This window comes from Phalacrocorax aristotelis, chromosome Z, assembly GCF_949628215.1.
Source record: "Phalacrocorax aristotelis chromosome Z, bGulAri2.1, whole genome shotgun sequence".
In the NCBI taxonomy this organism is placed as follows: Eukaryota; Metazoa; Chordata; class Aves; order Suliformes; family Phalacrocoracidae; genus Phalacrocorax; species Phalacrocorax aristotelis.
In genome coordinates this window covers 6,552,234-6,579,182 of record NC_134311.1, presented here as the reverse complement: position 1 = coordinate 6,579,182, position 26,949 = coordinate 6,552,234, and the positions used below count along the sequence as shown (strand labels likewise).

The window sequence follows — 26,949 nt, the reverse complement described above, 5'->3', positions numbered from 1 at the left end:
AATTTTATCCTTATGAGTTGTTTTAAGAATAGAGACAAGCCTACAGTATAGTGATTTCCTATCTAATATGCCTCTGCAGAATTCATTACAAATGAACGGGTGAATACAACAGAAAATGGGAGAAAGAGGCAGGTGCAATAATAGACGAGAAGCAAATAGCACATGAGAGAAAGGAAACAACATTCCTTTTCATTAGTGACAGAATGAACATCAACATTAAAATAAGTTCAGCTAACCAATATGAGATGAAAAATAATGTTCTCTTCCCATATTAAAAAGGTAAGGATTCACCTCACATAACTTCCATAACTCAAAAATTCATCTTCTAGTTTAAGCTGATTGTCTATCATCGTGGCTAACAGAGTAAAGGCATATATCCAGGGTGATTCATAACAGGAAGCTTAAGATACTTAGAGCAGGATGAGTTATGCTGTGATAGTGCTGTCCTCTTTCATTGACTCTATAAGGAGCCTAAGCAAATAATTAGAAGTAGATATTTTAAGATATCTATAAATTGCATATGTAAATGGTATATATAGAATCTGTAAAATAAAAAATTACTGTAGTTTAGTCTCTTTGCATCAGGTTATATAGCCAATAAGTTAGTGACATGTAAAAAATGGTCTGGGTTGTCTCTCTAGGTTCATGTTAGTTGTGCTCTGCAGGAGGCTGCTGGAGCTGATACAGCATTAGGCATGGTTACCCTCTGTCTTGTCCTAATCTTCATTTATCTTAGGATTTAAACAATTTCAGATGACTTGTGTTGGTGGTACAAAGCACAACACATACCACCATGAAGTTTTGTAAATACTGGAGAAACGTAGCACAAAGTCTACTTCCTGTAACAGTACTCTACAGGAAAAACGGAGTAGAACTGGGTCAGGTTTAGCCTTTAAATAACAACTCACTCATTTGATCACTTAGAAGCTTAAACACTCTAAATAAATGCTAGACAATGAAGATACATAGATCCTATGATGGCATGACACTTTGTAGATAGAGATCGTTTTCCATCTATATAACAAAAAGTGGATAAATATTTGGAATACAATTTTACCTTTGATTCCAAACAAGAGACTTTGTGAAGTAAAAAGGATGATCATGTATTAAATTGTGCTGAGACAACTATTTTCTAACGGTGTTGATGAAAAATCTCAGTAATATGTCGAATACTGGAGATGAGGTTGGTGGGAAAATACCCAACCCAAATATATTATACTACTGGCAGTCATCACATTTTAAAAATGTATAGGTATATATGTAACAGTTGCTTTGGCACTCCTCAAAGAATCTGCTGTTTATCAGCAACTGGCTTTTCCCTAACAGTGCTTAGCTATTTCCATCACAGGCAATCAGCAAGATAAACATTAGAATAAGACATTGCTTGTTGCTTCACTCTACAGTTTAGTGGAGGGGTGATTTCTTAAATCGTCTGAGCTCAACGGTAGCTATTTAATAAAGAACTGTGGATAAACTGTACTAGGTTTATCACTCACGCACATGAGGCTGAGGAACATTCCACTAGCTTTGCAGCAAAATACAAGCTAAGCACCAGATGAAAGTTATTTTTGCAGTGAGTAAACCGTTTTAAAGTTTCAAGTACAACTAGAAACACAAAGCTATTGCAGCGCTGCTGGTGACCTAAAGATAATATGGAGATGTAAAAAGAACCTCAGCAGGCTTCCAAGATGGACATCCTTTCCATCCAGCTGTGCTCTGTAGAGATACAGGCCTTAAAAAACCCCAGAATATCACTGGTTTTAAGATAAAATACTACCAATACCTATGTACAGTTAGAAAGTTAGAACTAGGATAACATACAAAAGAATTTATGCAAAGCAGATGGTTGTGGGGAGAAGAAAGCTCCGACTACCTGGAGACACCAAACAAACTGAGATGTCTCATCTCCAAGCAATATTGCAGAGGATGGTAGAACAGAGAAACAGCATCAGAGAAATTACTTGCTGAAGCAGTGGGCAAAGGACAAACAAGCAAAAACATTAAAGTACAAGTTGTTGCTGCCCCTATTGGGCAGTGAGAGAGAGTGGGAAATCAATACAATGACGGATATGGCATCTGCCAATCTAGCAGAAAAAAAGGAAATATTTTCAAACACCAAAACTTAACTAACAGTAAATAGAAAGAAGGGAGTTTAAGCTGTTGTCCTGATTTCATAATTTATGACTGCAGAAAATCAGTAATAGATTGGGAATGGATTTTGAGGAAAACGTTTATTCTTTTGAGTGATACTCTCGGCTAGGTAAATGGGATACAGAATGGAGAAAATCTGTTTACAAGAGCAGTCACCAAGCATCTGAAAGATCAATAGGAATAATTTTCAATAACCTTTATAGCCTCAGTGCCTCGTTCTGAGCATAAGGTGGGAAGTACTTTAACACTTCCTTTAAAGTCAAATAACTGAAGCAATGGGAAGTGGGGTGACCTGCTGGAATGGCAGTCCTGGACTGTGCAGAAGCACTCCCCAAACTGGCAGAGCAACCTGGTCATGGTAGTTCAGCAAGAGATCCTGGGAAAAGCCAGTGAACTGATTCAAGGTAGCAAATGATGCTGGCAAGCAAATCAAAGTAATGAGAGAAAGGGACTGCCTTTAAGGAAAGTGAGGTTTAGGCTTTTCTTTTTTTTCTTAGTAATTAACCTGAAATTCTTTACCTTGCTTAGTTTATGGCAATTTTATACATAATTACTGGAAGCAAACCATTACTTTTTTTTGTTTTCATTTCACTTTCCCACTTCCACCCAGTCTTCAGTTTTACCCTCGTTCAGATAATTTCACAGAGGTGTCTCCAAAAGGAAGTGAATCCCTAAAGAAAAGTATTCAAGAGCACAGAGAGCTGCTGGAACTGATTATTTACAATAGATTTCATACCAAACCTGAACAGCTCTGTTATTCTGTATCACCAAATTGCATAGATTTCAACTGCAATGAGTAAAGAGGCACTAAAGAGGCAAGTTTCCTAAGTTAATGGAAGCTCCTGTGCTATGAATTAGGCCAGGTAATTGACATGGCTTCTGCAGCATCATATTTAAAGGAGTGGTAGGGATACCCTTTGTCGTGGTTCAGCCCCAGTCAGCAATCAAACACCATGCAGCTGCTTGCTCACTCCCGCCACCCCTGCGGGATGGAGGAGAGAATAGGAAGGGCCAAAGTAAGCAAACTCATGGGTTGAGATAAGAACAGTTTAATACTTAAAATAAAGCAGTAATAGTAGTAGTAGTAGTAATGACAATAATGATAATAATAATAATAATAAAAGGAAAATAATGAGAGAGAAAAAGACAGGTGAAACCTCGGGAGGATGGAAAAAATCCCCCAAACAACAAGTGAGGCAACCACTTACCACTCACCCACTGATGCCACCAGTCCTTGAGCCGCAATCGCTGCTTCCGCTGGCCAACTCCCCCCAGCTAATAAACTGGTCATGACGTCATATGATATGGAGCATCCCTTTGGCCAGTTTGGACCAGCTACCTTGGCTGTGCCCCCTCCCCTCCCAGCTTCTTGTGTACCCGGCAGAGCATGGGAGGCTGGAAAAGTCCTTGACTAGTGTAAGTGCTACCCAGCAACAACTAACATCAGCATGTTATTAACATTATTCTCATACTAAATCTGAAACACAGCTCTGTACCAGCTACACTGAAGAAAATTCACTCTATTCCAGCTAAAACCACGACACACTTGGGCAAGCATATGGGAGAATTCAGACCCAGATTACGACTGAGTTGGAAAAGTATGATTTTGGTCACCTAATCTCATTAACTTCTCCCCCACATCACAAAAATCCTTTCTTCCAGTACTAAGGATGGTGTTTGGTGTAAAGGAGTGTTGTGTGGGGAACCTGGAGTTCCTGAGTGAGCAGAGTCTAGTTCACAACACATTTTTAAACAATGGCAGCACCAATAAGGTGTGTATTCTTGAATGTGAAATTACATAATCTGTGTGTGGAGCCACATAATACTTCATATTCCCACCCCCTGGAGCTAAATTGTGAATGTAGCAATCCAGAACACTTTAAAACAAAGAGCATATTTGTTAATGGCTGCATTTTTAAATACATGGAAGTTTCAGCATTTTCCTTTTTGACAGAAAACTGAGCAAAACAACCCCAGCTCATGACAGAGGAGAATTTATCTATCTCTAGGATTCACCCAAAACGGCTGTGAACTGCTCATAAGTGGCAAGTAGCATCTATGCACATGATGCAAACATCACATCTCAGCACCCATTATCACAGCAGGTGCTCTGAGATATGTGTCAGCACGCAAGCTTTTAAACAGGGGAACAGTTAATAGCAATGGCATTTGGGCGTGCATCCCCCAAAATAACCGTAAATCAGAACAGATCTCTTCAAGTCATCTGTACACCACATACTACAACAATAATTTTTAAAGGCATTCAGTAGGCTTTTACCCAATTTTATAGGCTTTCTAGTAAAAATTATAGAAGGTAAACCAAATAAGGCATGTGGAGAAAACTCAAAAGGCATGGAAACTAACACTGTGAAGTATCATATTGGTAGGTCAGCTACTTTAGCAAAATCCAGAAGTCTATGTCTTATTTTAAACCCATTTTAGGATACCATGGAATTGTTATTGGGATCATTCCTCATAATATGTAATTGCTGAGGGAAAAGGGCATACAAATATGTTTGCTTTCACAGCTTTTTCTTACAAATATATTTTGACTAAACTCTATGAAAGCAGCATGACGATAAAATTGCAGTCAGTGTGTTAAAATGTAACAATACAAAACTCTGTTTTAAAGAAAAAAAAGGCAAAAAGAACAATGAGGAATGGATGAATTTAAATGACTGGCATGTCTTTCTTACAGAATCGTTACCTAGACTTGAAGCATGTGAGCCCATCTCTACTTGTGGACTGAATTCAAAACAATTAACCTACAGAAGAAGTTAACAATGAGTTTAAGCACTGAAAAACAAGTGGTTTTAATATCACCTGTTTTTTTAAAAACAAAAAATTTTATCCTACGTTTATGGAAAAATATTTTAAGACTAATGACTTTCAGGAAAGGGTAAATTGGTCATATTCTTCTGAAGTTACTGAACTTATAGCCATAAAACAAATGAAATAAAAGATTAATATTTCTTCACAATTTTATTTTGACCAGATTTAAAAAAATACGCCTGATACTTCAAGGACTTGCAGAGACTGTGCAAGTGGTCAGATTCAATTTGCACGTTCAGGTAGGTTCAAGTATAGCACAACTTAGAACAGAATGGAAAATTTTAGAATATAAGAATTAACTCTGCAGCCCCTTCCATCTGTAGTTAATTAAATCCACTGTCACCCACAGGAGGAATAATATAACAAGGATATTTCTGTGGAGTCTCTGCACACCCTTTGTTTCTTGGTATCACTGATGGGGCTAAATATGATACAACTGCCTCTCTTTTATGTGGAGAAACAGTTTCACCTGCTTCTCCACTGTAAAACAAGCACTAAAATCTTCCTCTTCTCCAGAAGTTACTAACTGCTGTTCCAACACGCTGCTCTAAATAACTTTCAGCAAACTCCAGGATCTTCTGTTATCTGAAAGTTCCATAGACAAGGCAACTGCTCCTTCCTTTCATTACATGTGTAAACTTGGAGAAAAGGTAGTAATTGTATTGCTAAATTGCTTAGCAACTCTAGGTAAAAAAGCTAATCTGTCATAATTTATATGTGAAAAGATTGCAGGGGGTTAGTAGCCACATCTAGTGACATTGAGGCTTCTCACTGAGAACTGCACTGCAAACTGGCAGCTAACTCAAAACACTGCTATTTTCAACAGTTCAAAAAATGTAAATGTGTCAGTGACTGGTCAAATAGGCTTCCATACCAGTGATTTATTGCAATCTTTCACATTAGTGTACTACTGACTTGTATAAATCACTCCCAGACTGAAAACAATCCCTGTGCACAGCTTTATAATGGTTTCAAGTACTGAATCAGTCTTTGCAGTTTCAGAGCAATGTAGGAAGGTAATTTTGAGCAGTGTCAATTAGATAATGATAATTTCTATGGGCCAGATTTGCTAATGTGCACAAAGCTGAAGTAAATACGCTTTTCCAGGGAGCTTTGGAAGGTCAGAAGGGGGAAAAAATATAATCTCTCTCAACCAAACTAAGAAGCCAGTGGAACAGATCTGCAGCTACGATTTGTGCCCATTAACAAAGAAAATTCATGGCTACTGAGCAACTCCTAAGGTTTGGCTAGTGGAGGAGAAGGTTTCCCTGAGCAGGGTTTTCTGAGGTACCAAGGACATGAAGATCTGTGTGGGTTTTCATAGCTTCATCATCAACATGTGGCACAGTTGAGACGGTTACACTCAGAAGCTGAAGAATATGAATATAATCCTAAACCAGTCAACTTTCCCCATACCTCAAACACAAGGAAGATAAACATTTGGGGAAACCTATGTGAAACTTTACCTGCAACCACTGTGACTGGTCATTGTGGCCAGAGGTCCAGGCATTAACTTTGCCTTGCTTGTCCAGCCGGGCTTTCCTGGGCTCCCAAGCAAACATGTCCATGTTGAGTGTTCGGAAAACACTGGAGGCAGTAATTTGGTAGTCCTGTATATGTCCTGATTTCATCCCCAGGGGTTCAGAGCAACCTGGAACAGCAAAATAAGATCTGTGACACTACCTACTTATCTCTGTAGGTAGTTTAGGTTTTCAGTTATGGAAAAGAAAACTAGCAATTCTCGAAGAAAAGGCTTCAATCAAGACTATAGTTGGAGGAACTTGCAAACAAACAAATGAAAAAATAGCCAATTCAAGACACTTTATTTCAATAGTACCTTGGAAGAATCAAAAACAAGATAGAGAATTCAATGTATTTTATCCTGGCATAAATTTATGAAGGCAAACAAACAGAAAAGATTACTTTTGCCTCTTCTTATCTTGGTTTTATTTTCCTGTCCAGCAGCTTGCTATTGTTTCTCCTATTCAGTTCAATTTTATCATGCTTTTATTCCATATCACATCAACCATGTGTTTGCTTACTGAGGAAACATTAATTTTTCTTAAAACCACTGCTGAAGTAAAGTGTCAACAAGCACTGATCCTTCTACACTTTTGAATTGCCTGACACCTAGCCAAAAACTTAGAAAGCCCCAACATCCACTGACAGTAGAAGGCTACAGAAAAACAATTGTGAAGGAGGGAGAGTAGTAGGAGATAATCACTTAGGAGAAATCAAGCGTTACAGGCTTATTTGTTTAAACCAGGTGGATGTCCCACATCACTGAGTTACTTTGATTGTAGCAGAAGATAGAAATTGGGCTTCTCCTTTCTCTTTTGCATGCTCAGGGGAAAAAAAAAAGGTAAGTTACTTGATGTTCCTTTGCCTTGCTATTTTACACTGGGAACACAGAAAATGCATTTGAACCCAGAAGAGAGAAGAAGCAATCTGACAACAGGAGCGACACCCTCTGACAATAGTGCTGCAACAACAGTACTGGAAGCCAAGGGATGTAAATGAGCTGCATGGTTTTAGGATTTAAAAACCATGTGGAAAAGAGAGGCAGGTCAAGTGGCTGAGAGTGAGAGGGCTGCTAAGAGGTCAGGAAAGGTGGATGTATGGCTCGGTGGAGTAATGTTTGATGGTTGGTTGAAGAAAAGGTGAAAGACGGAGATGGGAATGTAAAAAGAAGAAGTTTTATTTCCTTCCTACCCCAGCATATGTGCAGTTGTCCCAAAGTTTTCACTTCACAAATTTGGTGTTCCTACTTATTTCCATAGTTGAATAAACACAATTAAATTGCAAATAATATTTCAACATACTCTAACTCATTGAGTGAGAGTGTGCTCAGGATCTAACATTCCTGGTTTAGCAAGGAGCACATCATCACTGTGAATGCACAGAACCCTGACTTTAGGTGTCACTGGGAAAACAGAGTTTTTCCACCTGACACTCACATCCCACTTTGCTGAGCTGGTTCCTTTCAGGTAATCATTTGCTGAGTTACCAGCTGTGTTTCTTAAAGTACACACGTAAGTTGTGAAGGCTTTCCTGCTGGCTCCGTGACCCTACTCAGCTGGTGTCTCTTGATAGAACCAGAGCACTGTGTGACCACTTAAAACTCCTTCAAAGTTTTTATTTTGTTTTTTTTTTTTTTTCACTTTATTTGAGCTAGATATCAAAGCTGGTTCCCCTTTTCTTGAAAGTCCATTTCCTCCACAGTATGTTTACTGAGATTTAAAGACCTGATCCTTTTTTAGTTTCTTTGATATTATTAACAAAAACCTTTAGGTCAGATTCTACTTTCTGTTTTTCCCATAGGTATAACACACAGAATTAAGTAGAATTATTAGGAATTCAAATCAGGAAGGTAAGACCAGGCCCTTCGTGGGGAGTATAACAGCAGGAGCAAACGCATATTACCAGAGACAGATAATAATAATATGGTCTTTAATGTAGTAACAACTGTATTTAACATTTGAAATAGTGAAATGTTTCATATTCAATTAAAAATAAAGAGAAAGGAGAGTTAATTTTTGAAAAATAAAGCAAAACTTTCAGAACTGATACTCGGGGCACAAATGGAAATTGCACAGCCTTGTCTGTAGAATGAACTACCTAGTTCAAAACAACAAAACAATTTTCCTCAGAATAGGAGGGAGCAATTGATAGCACAAATGAGTACGACTCATCTGTTGCTTTAGAGCAGGACTTTGCTTATTATTAAATTCTGAAGTATCACTCCAGGATCACAAGTGCTGTCAGCAGGAATGTTTAATCTGAGGCATCTGAAGGAGGTTCCTGACACAAAAACATGGGTTGTCAAAACTGTTTTTCAGTGCTGGTCCAATCCATCAAAAATAGTTCTATCTTTTTTGAGTATTATTATTGATTTATGAAACAACAGATGTGTCTGCTTGTGCGTCTGTGCATGCGTGCATGCGTTAATGGGATTTTACACTTGCCTTCCTTCTCCACTGCCCCAAGGGGAGGAGGAAGACAGTTAGAAGTAACAGGAGAAAATGAGAAGAACCATGAAACCAGAAGAGATGAAAACTGGTGACAGAACAATGTCTTAGTGCTGTGTCACAGAGAGCAACAGCAGACCCGGTTGATTCCCTGCTCCTATGGCACCCTGTTACAAGAGGGGGCAGATAACACAAGAAGAGTACAGAGACCTCGTTAGATCTTGCAGGGAGAAATTAGGCAAGCAAAAGCCCAGCTAGAACTCAACCTGGCCATTGCTGTAAGGGATAATAAAAAATCTTTTTACAAATATATTAACATCAAAAAGAGAATCAAAGAGAATCTCCATCCTCTATTGGACATGGAGAGCAACATTGCCACTGAGGATGAGAAAAAGGCTGAGATACTAAATACCTTCTTTGTCTCAGTTGGATAATGGTCAGACCAGTAACCCCCAGGGTATTCAGCCCCTGGAGCTGGAAGGCAGGGACAGGGAGCAGAACAAACTGCCCATAATCCAGGAGGAAGCAGTTTATGACCTCCTGCTCCACCTGGACACTCACAAGTCCATGGGGCCGGATGGGATCTGCCTGAGAGCACTGAGGGAGCTGGCGGAGGAGCTCGCCAAGCCACTCTCCATCATTTACCAGCAGTCCTGGTTAACAGGGGAGGTCCCAGACGACTGGAGGCTTCCAGATGTGATGCCCACCTACAAGAAGGACTGGAAGGAGGATCCAGGGAACTACAGGCCTCTCAGTCTGACCTCGGTACCAGGGAAGATTATGGAGTGGTTCATCCTGACTGAGCTCACCAGGCATGTGCAGGACAACCAGGGGATCAGGCCCAGCCAGCATGGCTTCATGAAAGGCAGGTCCTGCCTGACCAACCTGGTCTCCTTCTATGACCAGGGACCCGCCTGGTGGGTGAGGGAAAGGCTGTGGATGTGTCTGCCTGGGCTTTAGCAAAGCCTTTGCCACTGTCTCCCACAGCATCCTCCTAGAGAAGCTGGTGGCTCATGGCTTGGATGGGTGTACTCTTTACTGGGTAAAAAACTGGCTGGATGGCCGAGCCCAGAGAGTTGTGGAGAACAGAGATAAATCCAGTTGGTGTCCGGTCAAGAGCGGGGTTCCCCAGGACTCAGTGCTGGGGCCAGTCTTGTTTAATATCTTTATCAATGATCTGGATGAGGGTATCGAGTGCGCCCTCAGTGAGTTTGCAGATGACACCAAGTTGGGCAGGAGTGTTGATCTGCTTGAGGGTGGAAGGCTCTGCAGAGGGACCTGGACAGGCTGGATCGATGGGCCGAGGCCAAGTGTATGAGGTTTAACAAGGCCACGTGCCGGGTCCTTCACTTGGGTCACACCAACCCCAGGCAACGCTGCAGGCCTGGGGCAGAGGGGCTGGAAAGTGCCCGGCGGAGAAGGCCCTGGGGTGCTGGCTGACAGCCGGCTGGGCATGAGCCAGCAGTGCCCAGGTGGCCAAGGAGGCCACCAGCCCCCGGGCTTGTGTCAGCACTGGTGTGGCCAGCAGGAGCCGGGCAGGGATGGGGCCCCTGTGCTCGGCCCTGGGGAGGCCCCACCTCGAATGCTGGGCTCAGGTTTGGGCCCCTCGGGACAAGAAGGCCCTTGAGGCGCTGGAGCGTGTCCAGAGAAGGGCAGCGGGGCTGGGGCAGGGTCTGGAGCACAAGTGTGCTGGGGGGCGGCTGAGGGGGCTGGGGGGGTTTAGCCTGGAGAAGAGGAGGCTGAGGGGAGACCTTATTGCTCTTTACAACTACCTGAAAAGAGGTTGTAGTGAGGTGGGGGTTGGTCTCTTCTCTCAAGTTACTAGCAGTAAGATGACAGGAAATGACTTCATGCTGTGTCAGGGGAGGTTTAGATTGGGTATTAGGAAAAATTTCTTTCCTGCAAGAGTGGTGAGGCATTGAAAGAGGCTGCCGAGAGAGGTGGTGGAGTCCCCATCCCTGGAGGTATTTAAAAGACGTGTAGATGTAGCACTTCAAGGCATGGTTTAGCAGACAAAGTGTTGTTGTGTTAATGTTTTGACTTAATGAACATAGAGGTCTTTTTCAATCCTAATGATTCTATGATTCTATGCTTCTATGACTGTTTGTTTTGATGGGCGAGCTATAACCTCAAGGACAGAATCATCAAACTAGTACAAAACTTTGTGTCTGTAGATAGTCATCCCTCATAGATGTGTATTTATAATAATGATCATGACTCCCCAGGACATCTCCTCTTCACTACACTGTACCTTTAAATTTGCTTTGCAGTGTCCCTGTGAAAGGATTCAATCTCTGTTCCCATTTTTACAACCTGCTATATTTAGTGAGAGCTGATATAGACATACTTATGGCTATCCTCAGTGGAACATCTTGTGTCAAAACCTTTGAGAAGCTTTGGATATCAGCATCTGTGATAAATGATATCTGACAACTCTGTATGTTTAAACCCATCTAGGTATAAGTTTGCAGTTACTTCTTATTTGGTCTAGCTCAATGAAACAGGAGCAGTGAAATAATAAGTGTGGATTAACATCTGAAAACTGAAAGAATCCACACAAAGGTTATTCTCTGTTGACTCTTCTGAGGGCACAATATTTTACTCTTCAGTCCTTGTTCTATACCCTGCCCCTCATCTACTTTTTCTTTCAAGGTTTCTCAACCCCCCAGAAGGAAATATTAAATATCCAATGCAGTGGAGGCAAAACCACTTATGGATCTGTATGCAAAGGTCTACATGTATCTTGCCTTGGGCCAGGATTCATGCAGTATTGGGAAAAGCAGAATAGCCCAATTGTTTGAGGGCAAAGGAGATTTTGTTTTGATTAAGTACTGTGATATTTTTCTTTTATGGAAAATCAAGAGATTTTAAGGATTTTCTTCCTATTAATGAACATGGATTCCTTTCCAGATTAGATAGTCTGATGATGAACATGGAGAGGGGAATCTAGTATTAAATGCATATGTTACAAAGTCCCCTTGTGTATGAGTTTGTGTGAACAGTACCTATAGGTACTGTTAGGGTAGAGAAATAGTTACCAGGGAACAACATGCCAAAAAGAGGAAAATTACATGCTCAGAAGCTGCTCTAAGTCTCACAAGGATGGTTAAGTTCTGGGGACTGGTATCCCTCTGTCACAACTGACAAAGTCAGAACACTAAGAATTTGCTGAATTAGTACATAGCCACCAACAAGTATGAGCACCAGCAGTGCATGACACAGGCCGTATGCAAGAAGGCAGAGCCTTCTATAGGCAAATTTTTGAGTGTGAGAGTGAATTGCATGAGTAAGCGACTGTGTTGTGTGAATAGTTATCTTTTTAAAAACAACAGCTTGATGCTACTATTAATAACAGCTTAGTGAATAAAGGTACTCTAATAAACAGTAGCTGTGATCTGTTTCTCCCCCCAGATCAATACTCTATGAAAGGAAGGGATTTACAACACAAAGATGTGTAGAACACAAGTAAGGCAGGAACACAGGGACTTGAAAATTAATGTCTAATTTATTGATGGCAAACTCCACATGCACCGATCATGATTTTCAATAAAATCTGACCATGGGTCCTGGTAAGTAAAGCTATTTATGAGCCTAGAGCAGATTATATTGAACATTTTGCTGAAGTTTGTCCTAAGAAATAATTAGTTTTTGTGATCATCTGGTGCTGTGAAACAGTCTCCCTCCCTTCAGTAGTGACTCTTTTCCCTAGCACCAGGGCTTGTTAGAGAAGCCAGACCTCTCAAACTGTTTTTCTGCCTAAGACAGACCACCTGGAATTAGAGTGAATTAGTCTGTCATTACATATAATTATACTCTTCTTTCAGTAAGATTGAAATTGTTTTGCTGAGCCTTGGCTGCCTGCAGTTCCAAGAAATGATGACCTTGAAACTGTTAGGAGACCACTGAAATGAATTCACTTCAGTAGCTTTCACAGTTCTTTGAGCAAAACAATTCCTGGTCATTCTGGCAAGGACTCACTCTAAACTGTGGTTCCAGAAATGGAAGACATTAAAAAAAAAAATCTAATAGACTAAAGCAGCTAGACAGAATTTTCTATTTACTCTCAAACCTATCTATATTGGAAAAGGGTTACAGTGAGATTAATGCATTAACTTTTCATTTCTGAATCTGGTTTTGATGCCACTAGAGGATGGAGAATTATTTAACTCCAGCTGTTTTGATACATCATTCGTGAACTGGATGAGTATTGTTTGTACAGTAAGCAGGCAACCACATAAAAAACATTCTTAAATGAATTCAGTGGAGCGCTCCCACCGGTAAAAGGTTGATCTCTTGAAAAAGATACAAAATTTACATGCTTTACTGAATTTTTAAGGGAACATCATTCTTGCAGAGAGTGGCTAGAGGTCAGGCTTTATATTTATGAGCTATAAATTCTGTTACTACAAAACTTAAGAGGGTTTATATTGGCTCCACTTGTTCATTTACTTTTTGTAATGAGACACAATCCCTGCTTCTGCTAGAAATCCACAAAACAGATCTAAACTGAAATCTTGACTAAAGAAGTCCAGCAAAATATATCTTACTGCACTTTGAGTGGTCCTTGATGGCAGCTGAAGCACCCCTGTCCCTCTGAGGATGTCACACAGTACTTCGCCATGGCCACCCAGCAGCCATGAGAAATTACTCAAATCAGCTTTGATGCCTGCTTCTGCCATGACTGTGCTGTACAGCATTACACAAACAGCTTCGGCAGTCAGAAAACATTTTCAGCACCTGCTTTAGGCTGTGCTGACTGTAACTGTGAGCTAAAGACTCTCTGTCTCACGTCTGCTTAGTATGTAACATAACGGGTCCTGATAGCTGCTGATAGTTATTAAAACTGCTATAAATGACCTTTTCTAGGTCACATGTAATTGGAGGCCAATGTGCACAGAAAGATTTACAAAGTGTTATTAGGCTGCTACCACATTACCCTACTACTATTACTGCCCTACTGCAAGCAACTATTGTCACTTACATCATTTAGGGAAGTGTTGCTGCTTATATAATTTACAAAAAAAAAAGATAAGTAACTGTCTGGGTAAACTCAGCTCTGCTAACTGCATTTCACCAGGAATAAACTGCACGCAGTTTAGACCTCAGGCACAAAAATGCACTGCTTGATGGTTGACTTCTGAGATGCGTTGATTGCAGAAAACCCACCTGACAGTTCACAGCCAAGAAGTTCCATTCTCAATGTGCAGTGTCTTCTGCACACCTGAGGATAGAGCCGTACATACTGCGACTTAATTGGAGGCGTGAAGGAGTTAGCATATGGCGTGTTGTTGTCCACATTTCCACGAAACACCTGTGATAAAAGGACATATTCATAAAAATGTGCCCGGAGGGTTACTGGAGGTTCAGCTGATTTCCATGTCTCAGAAATATCTGCGTTGTTCTTCTGACCTTTCCTGTACATTTCTCTGCAAGTTTTTCCCAAATAGAGGCTGTTTTATCATTTCTAGTGCCCAGCATACAAGTTGTTAAGCAAAACACACTGCCATTGGCTTGCATCAGCATGTGCTTGCCACCTGCACTGAATCAGGACCTCTCTCTTGTCATTCCTAGAAACTGAAGCTACTAATGCAACTAAATTATGTCTTCTTTTCTAATTAGTGTATTAAATATGCCCAATTCAATTTAGCCTGCAATTATTTATGCTGATTGACATTTATTTTTTTCCCTCTGCTTCAAGAACCTGAACCAACTCCCTCTGAAGTGCACTGCAACCCTCCCATTGCTCACAGGGGAAGCAGAATTAAACCTATAAGCATTCTTCTTTTCACTCGTCACTTGAACCAGATATGCTTGTACTTCGCTTTCTTCCCTCATTATATACCTCTTCACACAGTATTTTAAATTCCAAATAGGCAAACTATGTCTAATGCTGCAAAGTGCCTTAGTTCTATCTTAACTTACAGAGTAAAGGGATTTTTGCTGCTTAGTATGCAAAACTCTATAAAAAATAAGTGCTAACTATAAACTGTAAACACATACTTCCCACTGGATGATACTGTTTGTGTAGTACAGAGATTAACACTGATGAATGGGTTCTATGCTTTTAAGGGTTAACACTAATCTGCCAATGTAACAAAACTAAATTGAAAACAGTAATGACTAATTGCTGGTAAACTAATTAAAAGGAAAATCACTTAAGTGCAATAAACAGGATTATTCTAGCTTTGGGACGTACATAATATTTACACAACCATCAATTAAAGTATGAGAAATTCTTAGCAGACAGAAAGTGTGAATATTTTTTTGTTTTTTTTTTTTTTTCCAGATAAAAATAACAGCAAGGCAACCTACATCATACTGTCAGGCAGTTATGCTTATCTACTAGAGATACCTCATACTTCTGAAGGCAGCTAAACTATAAGGCATATACAGATGACTTAATCTTACCATATCTTCATTTGTGCCTTTTACTTTGTACATTGTCCACGACTTCCCATCATTACTGTATGCAATTTTGTAAGATTTTACATATTCTGGACTTCCAATCCTCTTGGCACCTTGAGTTATAACTCCAGTGACTCGCATCATCTTCTGCAGATTTATCTGAAATAACAGTACAATGTTATCACTGGCCATCTGAGGGACATAATTCTAATTTTAGATTCCTTTGATTGATTTATTTTTTTTAATGACAGAAAGGAAAAAATGTAACTGTAGCTTTTAAATTACTGTCTTTACACTTGCATTAATTCCTTTTAATCTTTCATTCATTTCAGGTACATGTGCACTTGAATAAATGAAATGAAAAATATTGAACCAAAAGCCCGTGCTACACTTACATCTTCATGTGTTTGTGTACACACACTCACATACATATATATATAACTGATATACGAGATATTACTGGTGTATTACTGGGATATAGGATTACTGCTATATATTTCCTTCCTAAAAAGGAAATGCAACAGCGCGATAATTTACCAAAGGCTGAATCTTCTGTTCTATTAGAAGCCAATTTGCAATCTCATACAAAAAAGACCCTCAGTTAACTTCAGGTCAAACTAACTTCTTTGTGAAAGTAAAAATAAATGGATGTTCTGTATAGCAAACAATAGACCTTTCCTTGATTCTCACTGGAAATTCATATACCTGAAGATAATTGATAAATGCTAACCCCAAAATAGTCAATAGCAAAATACCAGTGGCTATCAATGGATATGAGCATGCCCTGTGTACTTCTCTGAGTTGACTTCAACACCTTGAAGTACAAAATGAAGATGTACGTAGAGTTCAACAATATTCAGACAAGGTTAATTTTGCCTTCTTTATCAATCTATGGTACGGGAAAGACATCTATATTCTCACAAAATTCAGAATGTGATATTCAAATCAAACAGTCATCAGCTTTGTGCTTCCAATGAAGTCAGTCATGAAGCAATCTCTGGCAGCTGCACTCCCGCCCTCTCACTGGTAGCCAGCTGAAGTCTGTAACTTTTGCACCAAATGAAGCTTAGCAAAGAGCTGTCATACTGTGAGAACTGCGTGAAGGTGCAGGCAGATATGTGATAAAAGGAGATGAATGAAAATACTAGAATCGAAACAACTGGGACAATGTAAATAATACATTAAACTACATTAGCACTTGCCTTCTCCAAATGAATCATATCTCTGCTCCCCTGTGAGTGGAACTGACCCCTGGTGCGCTCCCTGCTATTTGGGATAGCTGCCCCCATGCAGGAATATGGGGAGTCAGAGGCAGATCGGGTACCTGCTGTCCAAATATTTTAATCCCTTTATTCTTTACAGTGTGGTCTCAAGACTTTCTCTCACTTGGTAATGTAATCTAGCCTCTATTACAGTTGTAAGATAATAAAATTTCAGTGTTTCAATATCTTACTGTGTACACAATGGGAAAGTAGAGAAAGAATTTTACTACTGGTGTTTTAAGAGTTTCTAGCTATTTCTCTGCTACTTATCTGAAACTGTTGGGTTTCTTATATTTTTCTTCTTGCGGAAAAATACTTTACAACATAGTTTTACCATAGTTCTCCCTATAAGAAATTAAACACTTCTACAACTTTAGAATTACAATGGGTATTTTAGGAGTTTAGGCTCATTGAGAAAGGAGAAGCTGCCTATAGAAGATCAGATTTCTTACAGGATTTTTCTCACCTATACAAGGAAAACTCAGGAACATTTGCAATTGCAATGGGGAGAATGGACTCAGACCAGGAATTTAGATGGGTATAAATTAGAAGAGATTCAGGCCTTTTTACAGTCTTAGGAAACATTCTTTTCCCCCATTCCAGGGAACAAAAAAAAAAAGGACCCATAATAATTGTAGGAGGATATCTCCATAGACTACTATCAGCACCCTAAGTACATTTCAAAATGGAGTTAACATAGAATAGTAACCAGTTAGCCATAGAGGTTTCTGGAATTCTCTTGTGCAAATTTCACTCTCTTTATGGAATTTAAGAATATTAATAAACAGGCAAGTAAAACAATTTCCATGCATTTACAAAATTGTTAATAATTAAATGAATACTGTCTCTAAAAACAAATTAGAAAGCACAGTCAAACAGAAACCAGACATTGATTATTTGCCTTTTGCATAGACTGACTAGCAGTGGCTTCACATTTCACTGTTTGGGAAAAGAAAGACATAATGCAACACCAAATAAATTTTCTTTGGTCCAGGTACGCATATACCTAATATTTTTTCAGCTTCATTCCCAATTTTTCTTTCTCCAGATAATAATCTCAGGGAAGCTTTTTGGATGAGAATTTATGTGGAATTATTTTTTTCCTGTTTACTCCGAAAGATTAGTTTCTAATGAAACCATGGCTTTAAACACTGGATGTTATACTCCTGCGCAGGCTCCTTTCCATGCCCCAGCCTTCACCTCTAATGCACAACAAATCAACTACTGCACTATAAGAAAGAAAACAGTGACAAAAAAACATGCAAAATTTGTAACTCAAACTTGAAAAGAAGAAAAGTCCTACTGAATGAAGGGAAGATTTGGTCAGATATTCATAAAAATGAAACAAAAATAATAATAATTTTTAAATACTCACTCAGTATACATACTGTTTAACCTGCGTGCTTTGAGTTTCAGGAGGTAAAAAGTCTGCCATTTTCCTGCTATATACCAGCCTGCTCATTACCCTTATCTGGATATCTGTACATATAACCTATACAAATTTATTTACCTCTCTGTTTTAACAGACCCAATCTTCCCTTTTAGAAGTTTTCTTGATCAGTATCCACACTCTGATCACGAACTGAGCTTTGGCTTTAGGCAGTTTTGAGCTTGATATAACACAGGAAATAAAAACAGGACACTGTGTTTTGCAATTAGGTCTACATATTCTGTCAATGTTTGCAGGGAAATCCCAATGAAAGGGGGAAAAAACACTTTCAAATCCCTGCAGCTTTCTCACATACCAAATTCCCATGGGACTAATGACATGCCTGCTGTAGCTCCTTTCAGTGCATATGGATACACCAGAAATTAATTGGCTCTTTGTGTCTGGGTCCTTTTATGTGTTTTAAATTTTTCAAGTCAGAGCTTAGCAAAACTCAAAATATTACAACTGTGCAATGACTATAATGAAGCAGGTGCTGAAATCTTTTGTACTTAATGTACTTCAGCAGGAAGCAAAGTCCCCCTTGTGAAATGTGAACTAGCTCTTTTAGCACTAAAAGCATTTTCAAAGGTATTTCTCTGTAGCAATTTTGAAGAAAAACAGCTTAGGAAGCTCCGCTTTGTGGATTCAGATCTAGGACAGAATGTTATATATTCTAATTAAATGGGTGACTGTGTTTTAAAACAAATAAAGAGGTGAAAGTCACCAGGATAAGAACAAGAGTCTGACACATCTGTTTAAGAAAGGTGATAGCTTACTCAGTTACAAAGGACCCCTTATTGTTACCTAGATTAACTAGAAAAAATCAAGGATCATAGAAGATCAACAGTATTTTGAGGGATTTACCCCAGTAATTAAAGTATTAATGCATGATAAAGACCTTGTAAGAAGAAGATACTTCCACAGAAATTTGAGAAAACTACTTACAGGGAAAAAAAACCAAAAAACCCACAAACCAAAAAAAGCCCCAAAACCAAAACTGATCAGTTCTACCAGCCCTTGTTAAATTTAAGGTTATTTTGAGAGTAACAGATTCAGACTTGACACTCAGCTGCCATCCATGGAACTGTGTTCAGCCCCAGCTCAGAGAGGGCTTCTGGGTCCAGCAACTCCCATGGGACCTAAGGCACCCAACATACGTCAGGGATTTGGATACAAAGTTCACAAGCAGGTCCAAGGATACCCGTTGCCCTACATCCTCATGGCATGAAGCATTTTATGAAACTTGGGTAACATGCCGTTTAACACCTACAGGTAATGGAATCTGCCTCAAACAGGTTTTGCATTTTAGTGAGGAAGTATTCTGGGGGTAGACTAAATGATGAACACTGAATGACTCAGGTGAAACTGCATGTAAAAGAAATCCAGCAGTCTGACATCAATTCATTTATATCTGATGCTAGAAGAAATAGATTATGTCTACACACTATATGGTGGATAATGCTAAGTCACCGTCCCGATATAGTGAAAAGCTCAGCTAGACCACAGGCACGGCAGTCAACGCAAGTTAATCGGTAATGCTGAGGGACAAGACACAATACCTCAGAGACAGTGCTGTATAGACTGTTGAAGGTTGAATTAATGTACACAGTGCCTTCTATACTATATCATATAGTCAAAACCAAGTGAAAAGAAAATCTCTTGAAGGATACTCCCTTGAGTGTGAGGTATGCCCAAGAGCTAGGGAATAAAATCAACTCTATCCATTTAAAAAGTTCCCAGCAGTCCTTGAAATTTCTTTTAACCATGTTCCTTTCAACGACCACAGTCATCCTGACTCCATGATTAGACCACTTTTATCATCGCAGCAGTTTATGTAGTCATGGCCTCTTTCAACAGGAGGGGAAAAAAATAACCAGCATGCCATGTTTCCTGCTCTCAGCAATGATTCTGTAGGAGTAATTATCTGTTAAACAATTTTCACTGGTGTACTAATGTTTTTGACTGCAATGACTCACACAAATCTGTTTTAGGATGCTAAGTCATTCAGTTGTCTACACTGATGAAGACATAACCACTCAAGATTTTACTGGAACTTGAAAAAAACTCCATATCAGAAAGTAAATAAATATTTTCCCAAGAGAGAGTGGCAATATGAACAAGGTGTTTTCATGAGTTCCTATAGATTGTACAGTGCATCATTTTCAAAGGCAATTCAGAACCAGTCCTGCAAATCTTCATGTTGTGTGTGCAGCTTCACTTCTAGATGTGAGTAAATATAGAACCATAACACAGGAGGGAACTGCTTCATACTTGTTTTCCATAAACAGTCCAAAGGGCTCCACAAAACTAACTTCCCAGCATGCCTAACAAACCTTAGAAACTGTAGAAAAAAGACTAAATTCACAGTCATAATATGGCAATGTAACAGAACAGCAGAGATTAGGGACAGCATCAGTGGAATAAGTTCATATTCCTCTTCAATGTGTGATCAAATATTAGTATATTCAGTGTGCAGAAGTGTGTCAATGTATTTGACAAAAAAAGATTTTAAAAAAATTTGCATATGTCTCACCTACATTATTACATGCAGGACAGGAGAAGAGGCATGAGAAGATGGAGTGACTTTAGGAAGACGCCATATGTGATGCTCCTGGCCAGAACACATAACCATATTCCCCTCATTTGTTATTGCACTATTAGCAATAACGCCACTAACATTTCAAACAGAACAGGCTTGTCTGAAGTACACCTTAAAAGCAAACTTCCAAGAAATGCTCATATTAAAGCCTTCATGAAACACTGGGTCTTTGAGACTGTAAATGCAGTTTTATATGAGTCTTCATTCATAAACAGAAATGCAGTTCATGGAGAGCTATGGTGTTTACCTGTTTCAGTTATGAGCTACAATAGCATTGCTATAAATAATTCTCCATCTTTTCTAGCACAAAGTATATATATATTTTTAGTAATACTCACTATTACTCATACGAAAATAGGGTAGAATAAGGCATCAAGGTTATACTGGCATTCAAAGATTTATTACAGCAACCCTTCCCTGTTGATTTAATCTATTTTTGAAGGATTGAAATTTAATTTTTTTGTCTTTTTTTTTAAAGTCATAATTCTGTTAAAGCTAGATAGAAAGCACCCACAGAAACATTTTCTGATGAAAAATAGGGATACTTGCCAATGGAAATGTTTGTAATAAACTCAGGAAAAGAGTAACCTGACATGATTACCTCAATACTGGGAAATTTAGTGAGCCTGGAAGCTCCCTCCCATGTTTCCTTTTCCATCTTCAAGCACTAGAGGCCCTGAACATGACTGAACATTGCTGTTTCACCCTGATGGCACATCAAGAGCAAGGGGCTGCAGAGCAGGATTCGGCATGTGATGAGGTGCAGGAGGGTTGGAGCAGGTCAGCTGCTATTATCTTCCCTGTTGCAAAGCACTGCTGGCACCTGGACGTAAGGTTCTTATATATCTTGCCTGTCTGTGGCTTTTTGTTGCTCTCCTAATCAGCACTGTCAGCAGAGCCTCTCCAGATTTACTTGAGGGCTTTAATGCAGTCAGCCCAGTAGCAGTGGTATGTGTTTTAACTAGCACCCAGAATAGGTAGTGTAGTGATTTATCTATGGTCGCACTCCAGCAGTTCCTGCCATTCTGGAAGGGGCTTTGTCACATGGAGAGAAGCCAATATGTTTTATGTTATAATTGTGATAGTCTAGGAGAACTAACACGGTCCTTTGCTACAGGTCACTTTATAAATAGTAATTCCTAACGTGATTGTGGGATTGTACCTTGCAGACAAATCAGTTAAATACTAATTTATTTCTGATCCTGAACCCTTTTTGTTTCACTTACATGGATACAGATCCAGCAGAGTCTTTTCACCACTTTGCTATTAAATCCTTTGCAAACTCATCCTTCTGATACTGTTGTTTCCAGACTATCATATCTTATGGAAACAACAAACATCTCTCATGTCTTCCCTGTACTCATAGCTTTGACTCAGCCAAACATCTAAAAGCAACTCATCACCTTTGCTATCTTCGATTAGGCTATTTATATGCTTCAAGTTAGGCATACTGAATCAGAGCTGCAAATTGGCCCACTAATTTAATTTGCCTTTCTGTGAAAAGATCAGAACATACGTTAAACCCTACTTGTATGGAAAACATAAATACAGGGATTGTATTTATGTAATGTTAATACAGAGGAGCATATGTTATGAATATTTCCAAAAAGCATTCACTTCATTTGGCTTTTGTTGAGAACTTTCACTTTATGCCTCAGAGAGTTTACATAATTAGACAGACTAAAAACTTGCTTGGTCTGTTTCTTCTTATTATTAAGCCATTATTTTAGTCCCAAAGCTAGTACTTATGAATGCCATTAACTAGATGATATGAATTATTCAAATACTGGCATGTTTAGACTGTCATCTCAAGAAGAGGCTCATAATCAATCTCACGTTGTACAGAGGTTTGTAGCCTTGTAAAACTTAATCTCATTTACAAAGTATTTATTAAATGAGTATTAACTACCTGCAATATAAGGTTAGCTAAGAAACACTACGGTCATTTATTCCTATTATTAATTCCTTCATATACTTTGAACTTGTGAATACTTTTCCTGTCTTTGGCATGCTAATGCCTCCCAGAAAGAACTTTCCGAAAATGTCTAGGATACTTCTTAAAGTACCAGTCAGAGAATGCGTAAAGAAAAATGGCAGAGAAAATATATTTATTTCCACTTGTAAAATAGCTTTAATCAATAGCTGTAGAGGTTAGAAGGTAGGACGATGGACTGAGGTGACAGAAACAAACATGCACTTTTCTTTTAATCCTACATTAAACCCTTCTTTTTGGGGAAATATAGTAAATCCGAAAGGTACAATATTAAAATCACCATGGAAATATACTCAGGGAAAATTCTTAATGTGCCTATTGAAAATATCAGAGAGGTACTTTCCATTGCATCCTTTCTGTTTATTATTAAGGCACTTTGGTAGATGCACTCTTGGCAATACTGATAACAAATATTACCTGCCCTGAAGCCCAGCAAGGACAACTGGCAAGAATTCCGATTCTGACTTCAGTGGGTTTTGTCTAGGTCATATGTAACTTCTCAGACCAACAAATGTTAAGCAAGAAGGAAATGTGCTAGAAAACTGACAAGTCAGTTGCCCAGATTAAGAAATTCTCTCTATCAGTTTTGAATATTAAAGGTGAACCTGGAATTAAACCCATCCCTTGAAAGACGGGAGTTAAAGCAAAAACTTTCCTGACACTGTGAGGTCCCTACTGGGGTTTTGTGATCGTTACATATCCCCAGCTTATTTTAATACACTGGGAAGTTAAAGCTGCTTAGTTCCTTCACCAGAATAAACCCAGTAAGTGATAATAGTGCTATCAAATGGTGCACAAATCTGTGCAGAGGGTACTTCTTAACCACAGTTCACTACCTTGTCTTTCTTTCTATGCAGCTTATCTAGAGAAATTATGCTGCTTGCTACTGTAAAGGAAAGGGAAGACTAGTTAAAGAGTGGTTCCACAGGACATGATTGTCATGGGCTGTGCAATCGGCAGACTTCTTTTCCAACGTAATCCTGGCTACATCGGTCCTGGGAGATGCTGCAGATCCCACTATTCAAATGAGGTCTGGATTTTTTGCATGGAGTCCATGAGGAACAAGTGACACAGTAGACCTGTGCTTGCAGAGTCCTCGTGAGCAATCACTTCTCATACTATCACACTTAAGCTACCCTTCCTCAGCCAGTAATGAATGAAATGCTGTTTTCAGTTGCTAAATAACTCACAAAGCAGTATTTCAATTTTCATAACACTGGTCATAAAATACACATCTTTACCCCCTTTATTCCCTGGTCAAGATAATTCTAATCACCGTGTACCCAGTTAAAACTTTCTTTTCCAATGAGCCTGGCAGCCATAGCTGGCTTTAGGCTGCCTGTCATGCTGACCATACCATCCTTGTACTCCTCCCATGTATCTGAAAATACCTTGTCTAGTTAGTGTAGAGTCTTTTTAGTTGCTTGTTTATAGAAGACACAAAGCACATTGAAGTTCTAGCTGTAACTAGGATTTCTGACTGATCTAGTAATGCTGCTTATAATTAAAGCAACTGTTCATGTCGTGACAAAAGTTGTGGGAGAAAGCTGAGTGGGAAGATAGGAGTATATGAAAGCAATCCTTCCCACTTATTGTTATCTTTGAGAACAATCTGCTAGTTGCTATGAGACTGGTTGTGTAAGGAGAGATGCCAAGGTTTTAGATGGACAAAAGTGGAGTAAAGAGGTAGAGGAGTAAGCACACAGGGGACAGAAAGCTTTGTGACTGCTGGAAAGACTATGCCACTCAAATGGTATCAAGAAATTGGCTGAATATTGGTTGAATCACAACAAATGCACTCCTAATGTATTTTTCATTGTCTCTCAAAATTAAGACTCAATTGATAATGAAGTTGATATATAAGCGCAAAACATTACCCTTCCGTGAGACTTTCCAATCATTTTAATTATCTCTACATTTTCCTCAAAATACTTTTTCCTTCCACAAAAGTTGTCAGGCAATACATTAAAAACATTAAATGTTGCTTGTTTTTGCAACAGACAAAGAAAAAACCCTCAAAAATCTGAAAAGTCTCATTGAAAGACTCAGGACCTAGTGGCTCTTAATCACTCATGGAATAAGAAGGTTATAAAAGTGCAAGAGTAAAATACACTTCTGTTTTTCAGGACACAGAATTGATGTTCCACTGAAATTACATCATCTTTGAGATGACAAGCACACGTCATCATTTCCAGGGGAGGGCAAAGAGTACGAGCTTACTTTAGCCCTTGTTTTATGCTGTAGTCTCATGGCACTGGTGACTTCCTCTACTTTGAACAGTGTATAAAAGAGTAACTTTTCTCCACCAGCTGTAAAATCTCAGAGAAACATGGAGGTGCAGCCTGGAGCCTCATGCTTGCTTCTCCGCAGCTAGAGCTGTACCAAGTTCTTTGCCTCTATTTTCACTGTGCAGATTGCTCTGCACTTGTGTGACCTACCTATACAAATATGAACTCAGCATATATGTACTGCTCTGCTGACATCAACACAGGGGTAAGTGTGTGTACACGCCTTTGTTCCACACACAATAAAATCCTAATATATTAGCTTGAAATTTTACTTTTTCATTAACTTTTTTTCCTGAACCTTAGCTGTGATGAAATAACTTGAAACATGCCTAGCAGAAGAGTAACTATAAGTGAGGATCGTTTGCTTTGCTGGTTTTAAAAGTGAGCATTTACAACATAAAACATGCCTTATTTGACTAGTACAGATCAGCATAGTATCATCGTACAGGCTTAGATGCGGTCCTTCCCACAGGAGGACTATGATGCCCACACATCACTCCGTTACAGTTGGTGAGCCACCGCAGAGGTGCTGGGGCATCTCCACGTGCAACTTATTACTGATGTGAGAAACCAGACACACATTAGCTCATTTCAGTGTGTCACCATTTGCTGGTTTGGTTACTTTTAATATCAGGATGGTAAATGTGAAAAACCATAAGTCATAATAGATGGTGTTACAGATGCATGCAACAATGCATTTAAAAGTACTGTTACTTCAGTTGTTCAGCCATATTACATGGAGTAATTAAGGAAAGCTGGCACGCAGGCTGACAGAGCATGTTATGGTTAGTGTTCATAATAGCATCAAGTTTCAGTTGCCATGGGGATGCTAACTCTGAACTGACTGCTTTTGTGTATCCGAAACCTCAATCAAAAGTTGTCTGAATACGTCTGTGCGTGGGTGTTTGTGTGTACAAAGAATGAAACTAGGAGATATAAGATATCAAATAGATACCAAGGTATGGGACACAAGGGAGTATCTGGATGATTACACTGAGAAATAGACTCCCAGTCCTTTTGTTTTCTTGTCTGAGTACATAAATTGTATTTTTAGCCTGTAAGCTAAATGTGTAGATGTTGAGGGAGATCTGCAGCTTGCAGATATTGGTATTGAGTTCACTGAAGTCAGTGTGCTTATGGCAGACTTTGACCAGCAGAAGATCTCTTATTCCTGCAGTTCAAAGATTCTATGTGGGGCAGTTTTGAGCAAATTCAATTACACATTCATTAGTAGTTTCTGTTCTCCCCTGCCAAGAGCTTTCAGGTACTTACTGCCACTCGTCAGTATCCCCCAGGGAAATCGTCCTCTGATATTAAGTCAAATTTTGGAGCAATGACAAAAAATGCAGAGCTTTAATAGATTTTTCAGCATTTAACTTAGCAGATTAAGTCTTCCTACATGGTTCAAGTCACCTTACATAACAACTCTGAGGTTGTATTTCATAAGGTTCACTTGGCCATACTATATTAAGCTGAGGGCTATATTAAGTAATATTGAATATTTAATCTATGGTGACAGGTATTTTTGGAAGCTGATACAACAATACTCATGAATGAGGAAATGAACTTTGACAAAATGAATCGTTTGACAGATGGTAGTTTGCTTAGAGCTCTTACTAACAGATGTTTGAATGAATGTTCTGCAAGACCTCTGTGTATTTTGAGTTTTATCATTTTATTAGCAAATAGCTATCACCTGGTGTATACTTGCTCTTTGGAAGTTCTTGATGTGGAAGCTGCTAATGTTTTTCCTTGCCTTTTTTTTGAGAAAAAATCCCAACACTATTGATTCCTGCTTGGGGATAAGAATGATGGAACTTAGTCTTTATTACAAGTACATTAATTTTGTGCGTCACAGTAGTTATGATTAGGTTTGTGTGATTCACAGACACACAATTAACTATTCCACTGCTAGGGACTGCAAGCCCCAAAAATGTGAGGCTGAGCACCACAGGTGGTGTGTAAGACGTGTAAAAAACAAATTAAGCCACAAATAAAACATACATTCTACCTACCAGAAAC

At 39.1% G+C, this 26,949-nt stretch overlaps 1 protein-coding gene across 3 annotated transcripts in view; it reads right to left on the bottom strand.

The window, feature by feature from the left end:
- Window positions 1-26,949, bottom strand: part of EDIL3 (EGF like repeats and discoidin domains 3) — a 259,250-nt gene that overhangs the window by 44,203 nt on the left and 188,098 nt on the right. For all 3 annotated transcript variants that reach the window (XM_075078570.1, XM_075078571.1, XM_075078572.1), the window contains 3 exons: window positions 15,360-15,515; window positions 14,118-14,262; window positions 6,450-6,634 (listed from right to left, as the gene is read on the bottom strand). In XM_075078570.1, coding sequence (XP_074934671.1) covers window positions 6,450-6,634; window positions 14,118-14,262; window positions 15,360-15,515 — 486 coding nt within the window. The remainder of the gene's footprint in view (window positions 1-6,449; window positions 6,635-14,117; window positions 14,263-15,359; window positions 15,516-26,949) is intronic.